The sequence below is a fragment of the Anguilla rostrata genome, chromosome 9 (assembly GCF_018555375.3).
Source record: "Anguilla rostrata isolate EN2019 chromosome 9, ASM1855537v3, whole genome shotgun sequence".
NCBI classification, from domain to species: domain Eukaryota; kingdom Metazoa; phylum Chordata; class Actinopteri; order Anguilliformes; family Anguillidae; genus Anguilla; species Anguilla rostrata.
This window is the reverse complement of record NC_057941.1, coordinates 61,145-78,577: the sequence shown is the minus strand read 5'-3', so window position 1 is coordinate 78,577 and position 17,433 is coordinate 61,145. Positions and strand designations below refer to the sequence as shown.

Sequence of the window (17,433 nt, the reverse complement as noted above, 5' to 3'; positions counted from 1 at the left end):
TTAAATGAGTGCAAAACCAAGAGTCTTAGGTCTTTCCATGCTACAAGGAGAGATTAAACTCATCATAGTCAGAAGAAAGCCACATGCCTCAATACCACAGGGTGTAAAATATAAAATTGATTATATTTATGAAATTTGTTGAGCTGAACCATAGTGAAAATATGGCAGAATAGATATATGCAAGTGCGCATTTGTCTCTACATATTCCAAAAAGAGCAGCAGGGTCAGGGTCAGGGGTGTGCAGGGTTAGGGTCAGGGTCAGGGGTGTGCAGGGTTAGGGTCAGGGTCAGGGGTGTGCAGGGTTAGGGGTGTGTAGGGGATTAGGGTCAGGGTCAGGGGTGTGCAGGGTTAGGAGTGTGCAGGGGATTAGGGTTAGGGTTAGGGGTGTGCAGGGGATTAGGGTCAGGGGTGTGCAGGGTTAGGGTCAGGGTCAGGGGTGTGCAGGGTTAGGGGTGTGCAGGGGATTACGGTCAGGGTTAGGGGTGTACAGGGTTAGGAGTGTGCAGGGGATTAGGGTCAGGGTTAGGGGTGTGCAGGGGATTACGGTCAGGGGTGTGCAGGGTTAGGGTCAGGGTTAGGGGTGTGCAGGGTTAGGGTCAGGGTGTGCAGGGTTAGGGTCAGGGGTAGGGGTGTGCAGGGTTAGGGTCAGGGGTAGGGGTGTGCAGGGGATTAGGGTCAGGGTTAGGGGTGTGCAGGGGGTTGTAATACGACATATTAGACTTCAGATGAATACAGTCAAAGGGAAGTGGAATACAATTCTTTTAATAGCAAAATGCGTTATATTAATACAGAGATAGAAACCACTTAGCAAAGAGCATTAAAAGAGGACATTTGAGGTGATTTTCCCAGTCAACCCAAACTGCATGAACTAATAAAAGCTGAAAAATACACACAGTCCTGCACAATTGTTTTCTATAATCCTGTTAAAACAACCTGTAAAGAAACAGATCATAAAAGTTTACACTGCACTGAAGTTAGTCCAAAAAGTCCAGACAATAAAAACGGCTACAAACTTTCATCAGCAAAACGAAGGGTTTGTGTTTCTGTTCACTTTATCAAAAGAGCACAATCTAAAAAAAAGGCACCACAGGAGGTGAGTCAGCCTCAGTCTCTCTCTTGTGATGCTTGGAGCTTTTACAGAAACAACTGACATTGTTATTGTTACACAGTAGAAAATGTAGGGCAAAAAACATGATACAACAAGTTGGATAAAAAGTTCTGAAATTCCCCAAAAAACTGACAAATACCTTTTTACATGTTTAAAAAAGCACCCTGCCACTGGAACGCACAATTGTAGACACTGCAGTGCTCTCAAGGAAGAGCACAGAGGTGCAGTAGAAAGACTTAAGCCTGTTTGTTGCTTTTACTGTTGTAGAACCGAGCAATGCAATGCACTGTAATCTCTAGCTTCTATCCTTAAATGTGCGGTCTGGTTCATTTTTTCATCTTTGAGGGTGACCCCGACTAATCTAAAATACCCAAGAGGCCTGCTTTGCATCCACGTATAAGCATGTAAAATCCTACAGCTAGTTCACCTTTCCTACTGGACCATTTCTATCATGTATACACCATTGACTTCAATTAAAATTGAAACACAAATATTTCATATGCTTTTTTACATTTCTTAAACAGAATTTTAGAATTTTATAAGTTTATTTGATAAATGGTGTTGCTAGGCCACATGTTCTGTAATAATGTAATAATAGCTTGTGTATATATTAAAACACCTCTACTGTGTGCTATTCAAATATCCGTTTCCTGTGATTTTGGATACAGGGAGAATGTATTGCCATCCCAGCCACTGAGGGTACAGAATCATCCATTACCAGGCGACAGTGCTGGGGTTCTATGGTTACTATGGTATCATAGTAAATAGCCAGGGTCTGAGCATCACAGGAGCTCTAATGAACTCTGGGCCATTCATTCATTCATAAACCACTGAAATGATACATCTCTGAGTCTCTGCTGGGCTTTGACGAGATCTGCAGGGTGTCAGCCAATCGGAAGGAGTCCAGCAGTTTCATAATTCATTGCAATACACTAAATGTAACACATGCTGTAAAGTGAGCCTCTATCCATCTCATTCCAGCTAAGATCATGTGGTTTATTAGATGCTTTTTGATGTTATAGTGCTAAGGCATGACTTGAACTTCATGCTTTAACAGGAATGAAGCAATGACTATACAATATGTACACAGGAAAAATCTTTTTGAATAGTCTCAGTTTCATTTTATAGCTTTGAATTGATAGAAAGTGTACTCACAAAAGGAACAGAAATAAAATATCATGAATTGCTACTGCAACAACTCAAGTCAGACCACCACACCCCTGAAAATATGTTTGCTGCTCAGAATTCTACAACTGCATAAAGATTCAATTATTTGTGACGTAACCAAACATTGTAGAGAGGAATGTGTTATGGTTGAATAAATATATCATTCAAACTAATCATATGAAACTCACACACACACACGAACATACAAAAACACACATGCACAAGCACGTGTGTGGATATGTAAACACACATACACAGATAACAATGACATTGACAATTAACTTACTGGATGGCCTACACTGTCATCGTTAACAGTTAAAAGTTTAATTGTACAACTGGGCAAGTTTGCATAAAATGCAAATCCCTCACTGCATCTCTACAATGTTTGGGGCACTACACAGTATATGTAATTTAGCTTGACAGGATATAAAAAGAGAGAAAGTAAATGGTTCAGTTGTGAATTCTGAAGCAGCAGCAGAATGAAGCAGCCAGTGCTTGCGAGAGAAGGATGTTTTCCATGTGGCTCAGGCGACAGAGCGTGTGGACAGGACCTCCGGACCCAGCGTGGTGGGATGGGCAGCACCACGGACACCTCTGAGAAGAACAGGACAGGTCAGGTTGCGACAGGACAGGCTGGGGATGATGGCTCAGATTCGACTCTACATGGAGTCCCCAAGAGAGTCTTCATCTTCCAGAGAGAGTGGCAGATACAGATCCTTTCATAGGAGAGGGAGGGAGGGAGAAAGAGAGAGAGAGAGAGAGACAGACAGAGAGGGAGAAAGAGAGAGTGTTACAGTCACCAGGGTACTATGTGTTTAGGTCGATCCATCTGTCTGTCTATCTGTGTTTCTCAAAGTGGTTTCAGTGCTTGGGAGCACTTGTGAAAGTCGATAGCATTCTGCTTGTTTCTTCTGAAAGTTCTTTGCCTTCTCCATGGCGATGGACGTAACATCTTTTTTTGTGGGGAAAATCTATCTATTGTACCACTGTTTGCTCTATCATTCCAATAAATTTTATCTAGGTGGTCAGTTTAAAAAAGTTTGAACCTCCTATTACTTTTTTTGTAATAAGCTGATTGAAGAGTGTATTTGGTGCTTCCTTTTAGCTGGGAGGTCATGGCCACTGCCAGCATCGCGAGCGCTGTGTGGTCTCTTATGTGTGGTCTGCACTGGGTCCTGTTCAGTGATTGGTCAACCACATGCCTGTGTGGCCTCTTATGTGTGGTCTGTGCTGGGTCCTGTTCAGTGATTGGTCAACCACATGCCTGTGTGGCCTCATGTGTGGTCTGTGCTGGGTCCTGTTCAGTGATTGGTCAGCCACACGCCTGTGTGGCCTCCTATGTGTGGTCTGTGCTGGGTCCTGTTCAGTGATTGGTCAGCCACATGCCTGTGTGGCCTCTTATGTGTGGTCTGATGTGTGAAATGATGTGACAACTTCAAGCTGATATACATACAGCTGCACTCCCAGTAACAGACACTGACAAATTCATTCTTAGCAGTGTTGTGACTGAAAGGATGCCATTTTCTAGCCTTTAAACACAAACAACCAGATAAAACAGTAATGCAAACAGTCTGGGACTGAAGTGTCTGTCACAGGGAGTGTCTAACTATACGGAAGTGAAATGGGAGCTGCTAGAGGCAGGTGTATTTGTCCAGGTGAGCAGGCCTATGCTAGTGCACACACGCAGAGGAAGGTCGTTTCACAATTTGGGGGTCGGAGTGTGGCTGTACCTTGTTCTTACGAAGGCTTCCAGGGCTGGTGGGTGTAGAGATGGGAGATTGCTTAGAGATGGGGGTAGAGAGCTGACTGCTGGATCCTGTCCCATTGGCTGCACAGGCAGAGACAGAAAGAGAGGGGGGGTGGAGAGACAGAGAAAGAGAGGGGGAGAGAGCGGAGAGGGAGAGAGAGAGAAAGAGAGAGAGAGTGAAGAGGGAGAGAGAGCGGAGAGAGAGAGAAGGAGGGAGGGCGAGAGAGAGAGAGCGGAGAGAGAGAGTGAAGAGGGAGAGAGAGCAGAGAGAGAGAGCGCGGAGAGGGAGAGAGCGAGTGCGGAGAGGGAGAGATGGAGACAGTAAGATTAGAGAGTGCCACTGGCCAGAGCCAGACTCTTAGCTCCCCCAGGAGGGACTCGTAGCCAGGCCATGGCCTCAGTTGGCGGGCAGTGTTTTTAACTGTTCCCCTCTGCTGGGGGGCAGTCGCTCGTTACACTGTGGCACGAGCGAGTTGCCAGGGATACCGCCAGACTGTTTACATCACAGAGTGGTGTGATGTGGGGCGTGCTGACTGTGCCGGAGCTTGTGCAGAAAGTGTTTTAAAGACGCTTTTTGTCTGAGAGACAAAGATCCCACGGCAAAGACCCTAAACCAGATGGCAGGTCTTCTTTTCTCCCAGAATGCTTTATACATAAATCCTTTATAGACACTGCCAGCCCTGGAGTAATTGGGTTTATTTGTTGCAAAGTCTTCCATTCTTTTCAATCAAAAGATTAAGGTTCACAAGAATGTCTTCTTTTCAAAAGCAATGTGCAAAACCTTTTATCAGATCACCAAAGACTATCCTTTTAAATATACATGCCAATAAGAAACTTCCACCGTGTCATACAAAACTGCATCAGAGAATAGACAACAATCTGCAGGGGATCATAATAAAACACACCAAGAGATAACTATACAAACCCGTACCACCCTATACCTATTTACTGCCTTTCAGGTTACTGACATCCCTGCAAACTGTCTCCACTAGGCCAGAGAGACCTCAGTACCTGTTACTTGCCTCAATTCCAGCCTCAATTACACCTAGCACAATGCTGCAGTCATACTTGTGTTTCTACTGCAGACTATAAGGAGAGGTTTTTTCCTCTGGGTTTCCTGTCTGAACTTGGATCACAACATACACAGTCTCCTGCAGAGTTCATGAAGGAACTGGAAAGAAGGATCCAGTCTGTAGTGTGAGCATCAGAGGCTATACCTAATTTCCCTGAAGAAAAGCATGTTAAATGATTCTGCATTTAACTCTACCTAACAACAGAAATCCTGTAACTGTCTGTGCATTGAGCTGGAAGATCCTGCACAACCCTCCCCTCCTCCCTTTCGGTCATCTCCCATAACCCTCTTCCCTTTGGTCATCTCCCATAACCCTCCTCCCTTTGGTCATCTCCCATAACCCTCCTCCCTTTGGTCATCTCCCATAACCCTCCTCCCTTTGGTCATCTCCCATAACCCTCCTCCCTTTGCTGTGCATGTGAGGCTGTGTATGTGTGCTGTGCATGCAGGCTGTGCATGTGTGGCTGTGTATGTGTGCTGTGCATGCAGGCTGTGCATGTGTGGCTGTGTATGTGTGCTGTGCATGCAGGCTGTGCATGGGCAGACTGCAGGATGGCCTTACTTGACTCAGTGGGAGACTTGCTGCGGCGAATGGGTCCAGGGCTCTTAGCCAAGCCCTTCTGGGCACTGCCTTTAGGGTTCCCCTTCATCACCCGGCACTCTGCGACAATACACACATGCACGCACATGCATGCACGCACATACACAATACACACATATGCACATGCACACACACACATGCACACACCAAGTGTGTGAGAAACAGGCCACATGAGAATGAATAGAAATGCACAGAACCTCACACAGTTCATCACCCATCACCAAACAGTAATATTTAAAATATAAATATTACTGTTGGGGGTTTAGGCTAGGGTTGTCTGTAAAGTGTATTGTGACAACTGTTGTAAAATACGCTATACAAATAAAATTTGATTGATTGATTGATTGATTGATCACCCATCACATTGAGGGGCATGGTTGGGGTTAAGGTTAGAGTTAGTACTTACAGTACATACATAGTACATTCTCTGCTGTTCAATGACACCTTAGTTAATCAGCCAAAACACAGACTCCAGTTTGTGACACCAAATATGTATATAACTATCCTCAAATGAAAGCTGACAGTTTGTACTTTAACCTCAAGTTCGTTTTATTTAGATTACATTACAGGCATTTACTTATCCAAAGTGATCTACACAACTTTTACATAGCATTTGCATTGCATACATTTATGCAGCTGGATATATACAGAAGCAATGCAGGTTTAAGTACCTTGCTCAAAGGTACAATGGCAATGTCCTAGCTGGGAATCAAACTTGTGACCTTTAGGTTACAAGCCCAGTTCCGTACCCATTATACTACACTTTCGCCCTACAATGCCTTAGAGTGTTGAGCCTAAACAACAAAAATTGTGTCACAGTCCCAATACTTTTGCATTTAACTGTATACATATAAATATTACTGTTGTAAAAGGCCACTCTTCTGTAGATGGTTTGTTAGGATGAGATTAATAAAGTCAGCTCTTAGCTCTCAGTCAGAAAGACAGACTTTCTCTCACCATTTTCATCCAGGGAGAAATCATCCTGAGCGTAGCGGAATTTCTCAGGGCCACAGGCGATGAACACGTCATCATCTCCGAAGAAATCCTGAAGACATGTGACCTTCAGATCGAAGACAACAGAAGGTTGTGGGGTTAGGGAAGCAATGCTCAATAAAGCTGTATTCTGCAGTAAACAGACCCATAATGCAACGCCTCTTCACAAGTCTCATGTTTGTCACATTTCTCCATTTTTATAAAACATTGGTAGTTGAACAAAGACCCTTTAGAAAAACAATAAAAATCAGGAGCAGTTGTGCTGTCTTGAGAGTGCCCATAAGAAAAGTGTTTTTCCCAAGAACATGATTGCAAAAATAAGACATCAGTGTCTCACATATGTAATTATCACACAGAATATGACAAATACATTTACTAAATTATGTAGCATTACTGAGCTTATCCACACATAATCCAATCTCAACCATTTGCTCATGGGTCATTGACAGATTTGTGGGGGAAAACTGTGACCATGTCTCCCTTACAGGAATGAGAACCAGCCCTCCAGAACCATGCTAGTTTACAGGAATGAGAACTAGCCCTCCAGAACAATATTAGTTTACAGTAATGAGGGTCAGCTCTTCAGAACCATGTTACTTTACAGGAATGAGGGTCAGCTCTTCAGATATCCCAGTCTTGGTGACTGGGCCAGACAGGGGAGAAACTAAACTTTGGTTCTGGTGGCATCCTAACCCCGCCCCAGCCCTGCCCCGCCCCTGCCCCTGCCCCAGCCCTGCCCTGCCCCAGCCCTGCCCCCGCCCCTGCCCCTGCCCCTGCCCTGCCCCTGCACTAGCCCTGCCCCAGCCCCTGCCCTGCCCCTGCCCCTGCCCTGCCCCGCCCCAGCCCCTGCCCTGCCCTGCCCCAGCCCCTGCCCCAGCCCTGCCCCTGCCCCTGCCCTGCCCCGCCCCAGCCCCTGCCCTGCCCCGCCCCAGCCCCTGCCCTGCCCTGCCCTGCCCCAGCCCCTGCCCCGCCCCAGCCCCTGCCCTGCCCCAGCCCCAGGCCTGCCCCACCCCCAGTGTGGCAGTTCTTTAAGTCTTATTTCTCTGGGGTGAAGCAGAGCTAATCCAGGCCAGCCCAGCAGCTGCAATTCTGCAGGGATGAGCGTAGGAGGGAGCCGTCACCATGGCGTCAGGCAGCTGGGCCCATTCTGTACCCCCCTAAATGCCATGGGGGACAGGGGTGGGGTGTGGCATGAATATATTTAACCTGATGTCATGTCTTGATTACTTCACCAACAACAATGCACACGGCATTGAATCCTGAATTTATGAATGAATTTAATGCTGACGTGCCTAAAGGGCCATTTCTTTGATTGCTCGACAAATGAACAATATTTGAAATTTACAACATGATTGAGACGCACTGATCAGTGGAAGCAATGCACTGCTAGAGGTATTTTCAGTCACAATTTACACTTCATCTGTGACCTGTTTAGGTGTGTTGTGTTTTAGATGTGCTGTGTTTTAGCTGTGCTGTGTTTTAGCTGTGCTGTGTTTTAGGTGTGCTGTGTTTTAGGTGTTGGAATACTTAAAGTAAAGAACATCCTTAAGTAAATAAAGTAGTACTACGCAGCTCACTTAAGGTTAAGGGTACTTTAAGGGAAATGCTAAGGGGAAATAAGGTGTTAGACCCTCAGCAGTCTGCTCCATCGCTGTTCAGCCAGGCTGCGTCAGCCAAGTCTGCATCTACAAACCATGCCCAATCCCGGGGGCAAAGGCAAGCGGACAGGGCAGCGTCTGAAAGCTCCCGCTTTGCAAATGAAATGCTGATTACAATAGGGGATCGATCTATTGGCAGAGGGATGTCCCACTCAACTCTGTCTGCTCTGAGAGGCCCAGGTCAATAAATCATTGAACTCTGATTTAATTTGGCTAGTAATTATAATAGAGCACAATGATGTCTGAATTAGTTAATTGATCACATGGGGAAAGGGGATACGATCTGTGTTCCTATTATAGTACTTGCACACGCAAACAGATCTGGCCCAGTTCAGTAAGAGACAGGATATCAGATGTGCTCTTATGCTAATGGCGGCGTACAGCTTCCTCCGTCCCAACTGTTTCAGTCAGGGCAGAGAGAGAGCAGGTCCCTGCAGCACTCCCCTCCTGCATGTGCGTTAGTGCAGTGCAACAGGAGGTAGACCGGGGACAGGTAGATCCATCAGCATCACCTCCGCATACCTTACAGTCTCTGATCTAATGTACTGTATCAGTGTCCATCGCAACTGGCTGCGGCCGTTCTCCTCTGAGAGGCCGTGTATGTTCGATCAGGGGCATCGCATTAAAAAAATCTACATTCATGATATCTGGTCATGTGTGCAACAGCAAAGTGATTGACTCTAAAGGTCAAAGCAAGGGTTTTCAGATCAATTACTGCAAGTGGGTCAGATTGCTGTGTCAGCAAGGACACCATCGCTGGATCTCTGATGTGGTTTTGAATTTAGAAAACTAAAAGCCATAATTTGATTTCCATAAAATAAGAGTTCTGTGCAAGACGCGATTATCAATTTAATCACCTCCAGTCTATGCAGCATTAAAGTCACACCCTTTTGAAAAAGGCCTTGTTCTGCACAACCCAGTGTTCTGTACATCCCAGTGTTCTGCCAACCCAGTGTTCTGCACAACCCAGCGTTCTGTACAACCCAATGTTCTGCACAACCCAGCGTTCTGCACAACCCAGTGTTCTGCACAACCCAGCGTTCTGTACAACCCAGTGTTCTGCACAACCCAGTGTTCTGTACAACCCAATGTTCTGCACAACCCAGCGTTCTGCACAACCCAGTGTTCTGCACAACCCAGCGTTCTGTACAACCCAATGTTCTGCACACAGCAGGACCGACTCACAGCTGAACCCAAATTAACGAAATGAAACCGGATCAAAAGGAGAGTGTTTTAGAACACGCGTCACCCCTGATGAAAGTGATCCTGCCTGAATTCCATTTCATTCCCTTTAAGACTGAAGGCTGCATGGCTGTGTCCTACAAGTGCCTCAAGTCTGCTGCTCCCCTGAAACTCAAGAGTACCGAATAATAGCCAAAGAATGAAACAGTGCTGTGATCATCCCACAGTACACCCCCCTGCCCCAGTACACCCCTCTGCCCCATTAAATTACATTACAGGCATTTGGCAGACGCTCTTATCCAGAGCGACGTACACCCCCCTGCCCAGTACACCCCTCTGCCCCGGTACACCCCCCTACCACAGTACACCCCCCTGGTCCCCAGAACACCCCCCTGCCACAGTACACCCCTCTGTCCCAGTACACTCTCCTGCCACAGTACACCCCTCTGCCCCATTACATTACATTACAGGCATTTGGCAGACGCTCTTATCCAGAGTGACGTACACCCCCCTGCCCAGTACACCCCTCTGCCCCGGTACACCCCCCTGCCACAGTACACCCCTCTGCCCCAGTATACCCCCCTGGTCCCCAGAACACCCCCCTGCCCCGGTACACCCCCTGCCACAGTACACCCCTCTGCCCCAGTATACTCCCCTGGTCCCCAGAACACCCCCTGCACCAGTACACCCCCTGCCCCAGTACACCCTCCTGCCACAGTACACCCCCTGCCCTAGTACATCCCCTGCCCCAGTACACCCCTCTGTCCCAGTACACTCTCCTGCCCCAGGTTTCAGGTGTCTCTGCTGATGCTGATCTCATTCTAATGCAGCCCCACCCCCCATCCCTCCCACACCCACACCCCCACCCCCCAGCTTCCAGAGCAGGCAGCTCTCTGCTGGAGCGTTCCCCAGACCCATCTCATGGGGCCGCAGCTCACACAAGAGCACAGTAGGGGTGGGAGGGGGGTTACACTCAGCTACACTGCGTTTCTTATGGGGAGGAATCCTTTCTCTGTCTTTTGACAGGGCTGTGGCTTCTCAAGGTCATCCTGTTAGCAGTTAGCAGGATCAGAGCATGCTTTGGCTGAGGGGAAATGCATGTGGAATCTGAATGATGTCATCAAACCTGCCCCCACCCCCCCAACCACCACCACCATTACCAAACCCCACACAATGGCCATGTCTGTAATCCAATTAGGGCTAATCCCAGCTCCATTGTTTTGTTAGTGAGGACTTTGTCCCACCCTGTACAATGCATAATATCAGAGATGTAACAGAGGGGGTGATCAGGAGTAGAGTCGGGGGGGGGGGCGTGTTACAGGGAGGGTGTTTCAGGGATGTATAATCAAACTGCAGGCATGTTAGCTGGATAGCACCCCATCCAAATGTGTTTCATCTTGACATTAACATTCATTATTATGCTCAAAACAGCCTTTTTACCTAATCCCATTTTGGCATGACCAGCCCAAACCCTCACTAAAGTAGCAGACTGACATTTACACAATATGTATCTGCTGTAAAATTAGATTTAATTTGAAAGTTTTATTAATTACTTACAAGGCCTTTACACGGTTTATCCAATTACATCCAATTATATTTGTGAACTCCTTATTGTTCCCAGGGGCCTCTCAGATCTGCCAGCCCAGGGCTTTTGGCTGTTCCAGAGTCCAGATTAAAATCACGAGGTGATCCAGCCTTCGCTGCAATGACCCCTAGGCTCTGAAACAGCCTTTCATACAATATAAGGTCTGCTGACAGTCTATGCTTTTAAAACTAGCCTAAAACCTTTTTTACAAAACCACATTCTGTAATGACTGGTAGGTAGTTGTTGTACTTTGTGTCTCAATGCTTCTGTTTTATTATTTCCTAAATATAAAGCATGGCACACCAGAACCACTGTCTCAAATAGTTAAATATGTCTACATCTATTTAGTCAGAGACACATGAAATGCACAATAGTTTTTAAATATATTTTTAAAATGCTACTTCAGAGACACATTTCTATAACCTTAAAATAGGTATATGTTGCAAATATTTATTTACAGTTTCGACATACACAGGGATTAAAATGACAAAACATGTTTATATATTCAGTAAAGAATCCATACACTTAGTCAGTATGAGACTTCAGTTCCATGTATGTTCCATGTGTCAATCAAACCCTGAATCACAGCTCTGTCCCTCAAGAGTGCAGGCAATCAGAGGCAGAGTGAAACATATCTGATGTGATAATCGCCTGTTAGACAAAAAAACATGATCTGATCACACACAGCATACCCAACATTTAAATCCAGGTATTCACCATAATGAACAACACAACCAAGAATTTAATAATCTTTCACAAACTGCATTACTGAAAGTTTTTTTTTTTTTTTGATGTGATTCTTCATGTTTTGACCATAGATATGACGACTCAGCATTACTAGAGGGGACTCCACAGAAAGACCTTGGAGACGCCACGAGTTCGCTGGAGCTTCTGCTTTAGTGTTCTGATCACTGTGGTGAAAACGGCCAGACTGCCGATCCCTGAGAGAGATGAAGTCTCCAACAGCTTAAATACACGGGACTGCCCCGCAGACAACAAGGCCACCAGCTGATAGTCACAATGAGCGTCCTGTTGAGGCGCAGCCCATATACACTGCAGGCCCCCTCTAGTGCACAAGCAGACAAGCATGCTGTTTATTGAGCCATTGTGTCTTTAAACGGACCAGGGAGCAGCTTTCCATTGCCAAATAAGGTCCTGAACTGGAGGACAGAAATGTAATCAGCACAATGTTTACAGAAACTCTAAAGAGGGTTATAAATACAAAACTGATGTTTTTTTCTCTTGTGAGCAAGCAGCCTGCCCTGTGCAGCAGCCAGTGTGTTCCTGCAGGACAGCAGCAGGGCGCTGGGACGTCCCGCCCCAGTGTGTTCCTGCAGGACAGCAGCAGGGCGCTGGGAGAGAAGCAGACATGTATCACAGAAACATGCAAAAATCTCCATTCTTACCAAATCTCACTCTTTGCATTTCAAACTGCCACTCCCACAGTTCCAGAGCGAGCACTCCCCATTTTTTCTCATTTATATGTGAGCATTTCCTCTCAGACTGTCCCCCAAAACCAGGCATCCTCAGATCTGGCCTCAGAGTCAGTAGTACTGATCGTTTTCGCTTCTGCCTGATAGTCCACAGTCTAGTAATGTGACTGATTGGAAACTGGGAACTTTATTAAGGGGGCTACTTAAACTCTGAAAACAACAATTAGAAGTATTTACCCCCAGTCTTTCTGCTTTATGCACAGAAGCAAACTTGTCTGCCTCAATGTACAGTATGGTGAATCATGAGACCTGACAACTATCATTTATCCCCCCTCATTTATCCGCCAAGTGCAGAAGTGGTGAAGCGCTAAGCTAGCGCTACTGAATGGCGTTATGCCATCATCCACCCTATCTGCTCCTGACATGGCTGCACCTTTTATGAGACTGAGCTGATCCAGTGATAAACACACAGGCTGTATGAGACTGAGCTGATCCTGTGAAACACACAGGCTGTATGAGACTGAGCTGATCCTGTGAAACACAGGCTGTATGAGACTGAGCTGATCCTGTGATAAACACACAGGCTGTATGAGACTGAGTGATCTGTGATAAACCACAGCTTTGTATGAGACTGAGCTGATCCTGTGATAAACAAGGCTGATGAGGACTGAGCTGATCCTGTGATAACCACAGGCTGTATGAGACTGAGCTGATCCTGTGATAAACACACAGGCTGTATGAGACTGAGCTGATCCTGTGATAAACACACAGGCTGTATGAGACTGAGCTGATCCTGTGAAACACACAGGCTGTATGAGACTGAGCTGATCCTGTGATAAACACACAGGCTGTATGAGACTGAGCTGATCCTGTGAAACACAGGCTGTATGAGACTGAGCTGATCCTGTGATAAACACACAGGCTGTATGAGACTGAGCTGATCCTGTGATAAACACACAGGCTGTATGAGACTGAGCTGATCCTGTGAAACACAGGCTGTATGAGACTGAGCTGATCTGTGATAAACACACAGGCTGTATGAGACTGAGCTGGTCCTGATAAACACACAGGCTGTATGAGACTGAGCTGATCCTGTGATAAACACACAGGCTGTATGAGACTGAGCTGATCCTGTGATAAACACACAGGCTGTATGAGACTGAGCTGATCCTGTGATAAACACACAGGCTGTATGAGACTGAGCTGATCCTGTGATAAACACACAGGCTGTATGAGACTGAGCTGATCCTGTGAAACACACAGGCTGTATGAGACTGAGCTGATCCTGTGATAAACACACAGGCTGTATGAGACTGAGCTGATCCTGTGAAACACACAGGCTGTATGAGACTGAGCTGATCCTGTGATAAACACACAGGCTGTATGAGACTGAGCTGATCCTGTGATAAACACACAGGCTGTATGAGACTGAGCTGATCCTGTGAAACACACAGGCTGTATGAGACTGAGCTGATCCTGTGATAAACACACAGGCTGTATGAGACTGAGCTGATCCTGTGATAAACACACAGGCTGTATGAGACTGAGCTGATCCTGTGATAAACACACAGGCTGTATGAGACTGAGCTGATCCTGTGATAAACACACAGGCTGTATGAGACTGAGCTGATCCTGTGAAACACACAGGCTGTATGAGACTGAGCTGATCCTGTGATAAACACACAGGCTGTATGAGACTGAGCTGATCCTGTGAAACACACAGGCTGTATGAGACTGAGCTGATCCTGTGATAAACACACAGGCTGTATGAGAATGACTGATCCTGTGATAAACACACAGGCTGTATGAGAATGACTGATCCTGTGATAAACACACAGGCTGTATGAGACTGAGCTGATCCTGTGATAAACACACAGGCTGTATGAGAATGAGCTGATCCTGTGATAAACACACAGGCTGTATGAGACTGACCTGATCCTGTGATAAACACACAGGCTGTATGAGACTGACCTGATCCTGTGATAAACACACAGGCTGTATGAGACTGACCTGATCCTGTGATAAACACACAGGCTGTATGAGACTCTTAAAGGTTCCACATGTCCCACTACTGTCTCCATTGGAACTATACAACTGTCAGCTCTAGTGTGACATCTCTCAGAGGAGAGTACCTGTCAGGGAGCTGAACACACATCATATGGCCATAGGACAGAGTAATTTACAGAGAGCGAGAGTGAGCTAAATGTGTTCTGCAGGGAATACTCAAAATGAACCCACCACCTGTTTCACTCCTCCACTCCTCCACTCTGAGGACAGAGGAACAGCAGGACAGGTGAGTGTTTCCCATTATAGAAAATAACATACTGAAAGATTCCCTGCTCATAGCAGGCTAACAAAGGCTTTCTATGGAATGCCTTTGATTGAAATGTAAAAGAGCAGATGGACTGACATTTTTACTGGCTTATAAATGGTCTGCAAACCTGGGACCATCCTTATCAGGAAGGGCATTCACGCAAACACTCATCTGAAAAGGTCAACTCGTCTTTTTTACAAAATCACCTAGCAACAGCAGCTGAAGATGTCCATCCATTATCTATACCTGATTATCCTGAGCAGGGTCGTGGGGGGTGCTGGAGCTTATCCCAGCATGCATTGGGCGAGAGGCAGTAACAGCTGAAGATGGGTCCGTAGAAAACATGCTGTACATTTCCCTGTATCCTTCCACCTTAAACTGGAAGAGTAACCAGCGCTGCTGGTCTGTGTGGATATTATATATCCAGCGCTGCTGGTCTGTGTGGATATTATATATCCAACACTGTTGGTCTGTGTGGATATTATATACCCAGCACTGCTGGTCTGTGTGGATATTATATATCCAGCACTGCTGGTCTGTGTGGATATTATATATCCAGCACTGCTGGTCTGTGTGGATATTATATATCCAGCGCTGCTGGTCAATGTGGATATTATATAGCAGAAGAAAAAAAACTCAAATGATGGTGAGAAAAACTCCCCAATGGGAAGAAATCTCGGGAGCAACCCAGCTATAGAGGGGGAACCCATCCTCCACTGGCTGGCCTGGTGTAAAGTAGCGGTAGAATGGATGTAACAGAAATATAAAAAGAGATCAAACCAAGCAAATAAAACAGCTTGCGCAGCTTTCAGGTGAGCTAAAAACAGGAATAGTAGTAACAGAAGTCCAATTTGAATAATTGTCAGCCTGTGTGGGCATTATACAGTCAGAGCTAAGGGCCTACACTGTTGCAGAATTTAATTGTTTTTGTCCTGCTGGGACCCCCCTGCCCCCATACTCCAGAGAACACCTCCTAATCTCTCCCCCACCAGCTGCCCCCCCATGTGGCCCCCCAGGAGCAGCAACAATGAAGACTTTAATATAAGCCTTTAATTGTCCCAATAATGGCAACATTAGAAATCCAATGGTAATTAGAAGAGTACCACTCTTCATTAATTAGGAAAAACATAAAACTAACATCAAAGATAATGTGTTATATTAGCATAAGTATAAAGCTCATTGCTAGTAAAACTGCACTCTATTCAAATGAGGCAAACAGCTTTGTCAGAGCAAATCATTTACTGCCTTGTGATCAATATCACAGCAGGCCTGTGAATATGCATGAAAAATCCCAATCAATGGACTAGCCTTTTCTCCCATCTCACTTAATACAACAACACTAATCAATCATAGTTTACAAAGCTAATCCGGAGCTTGTAGGGAAAGAATGTCCTTACAGACTGCAATACAGAGAAGGAAGGCAAAGGATAAAAGGGAGAAACATCACATGACTGGAGTACAAGGCCCAGAAGAGCAGTGCTAGTGGTCTGCCTGGCCTCTGGTCTCAGGCCTCTGGTCTCAGGCCTCTGGTCTCAGGCCTCTGGTCTCAGGCCTCTGGTCTCTGACCTCTAGCCTTTGACCTCTGGCCTTGACATGTTTCTCAGCAGCATGTGCTTCTCATAGTCAGCACACACGCTGTTCTGGGGAACAGACAGCAATAAGAACCTCACTTCCACAGTGATACTGCTGCCCGTACGGTGGTGCTCTTACAGGGCTATATTAAAACTGTGGGAGCACTGGGTGGTGCCCATGCTCAGTTATGCACAGTGGTTATGAGGTTATTCTCTTCTGTAGGGGAGAGTCAATACTGTACAGATGAAACAACAACGACTAGCATAGATCCCTGCACAGTGACCCAATTTCCATTCAGCTGAAACAAACTGATTCCACCATTTCAGTAATTGATTTTGTGTGACTGCACAGTGCCTTTTAAAGATTACCTTTAAAATACTGAACATCAGCACCACATCAGGCTCTATATCCACACACCCCATCAGGCTCCATACCCACACACCCTATCAGCTCCATACCCACACACCCCATCAGGCTCCATACCCACACACCCCATCAGCTCCATACCCAAACACCTCATCAGGCTCCATATCCACACACCCCATCAGCTCCATACCCAAACACCTCATCAGGCTCCATATCCACACACCCCATCAGCTCCATACCCAAACACCTCATCAGGCTCCATACCCAAACACCTCATCAGGCTCCATATCCACACACCCCATCAGCTCCATACCCAAACACCTCATCAGGCTCCATATCCACACACCCCATCAGCTCCATACCCAAACACCTCATCAGGCTCCATATCCACACACCCCATCAGCTCCATATCCACACACCCCATCAGGCTCCATACCCAAACACCCCACGATGCGCTCAGCCACTAACATCCCCCCTGCTGCTCTTGCAGTGTTTATTCCAGAAGGGCTCCTGTCCCTGTCTCTATGGTTGGGGTAGTGAGCTGCTATAGAGGTGCCCCTGCTGAACCCTCCCTAACTGGTGTGTGTTATTACAGGAGCAGGATGCAGGCTTGCGTCAGGGCCTCTGATTAAAGA

At 46.3% G+C, this 17,433-nt stretch overlaps 1 protein-coding gene across 1 annotated transcript in view; it reads right to left on the bottom strand.

Moving 5' to 3' along the window:
* Nucleotides 1-746: 746 nt before the first annotated feature.
* LOC135262578 (neuronal migration protein doublecortin-like) overlaps nucleotides 747-17,433 on the bottom strand; it is a 43,624-nt gene continuing 26,937 nt past the window's right edge. The window contains exons 4-7 of the mRNA XM_064349585.1: nucleotides 6,653-6,755; nucleotides 5,657-5,755; nucleotides 4,006-4,103; nucleotides 747-2,991 (exon numbers count right to left, since the gene is read on the bottom strand). Coding sequence (XP_064205655.1) covers nucleotides 2,935-2,991; nucleotides 4,006-4,103; nucleotides 5,657-5,755; nucleotides 6,653-6,755 — 357 coding nt within the window. The 3' untranslated portion in view covers nucleotides 747-2,934. The remainder of the gene's footprint in view (nucleotides 2,992-4,005; nucleotides 4,104-5,656; nucleotides 5,756-6,652; nucleotides 6,756-17,433) is intronic.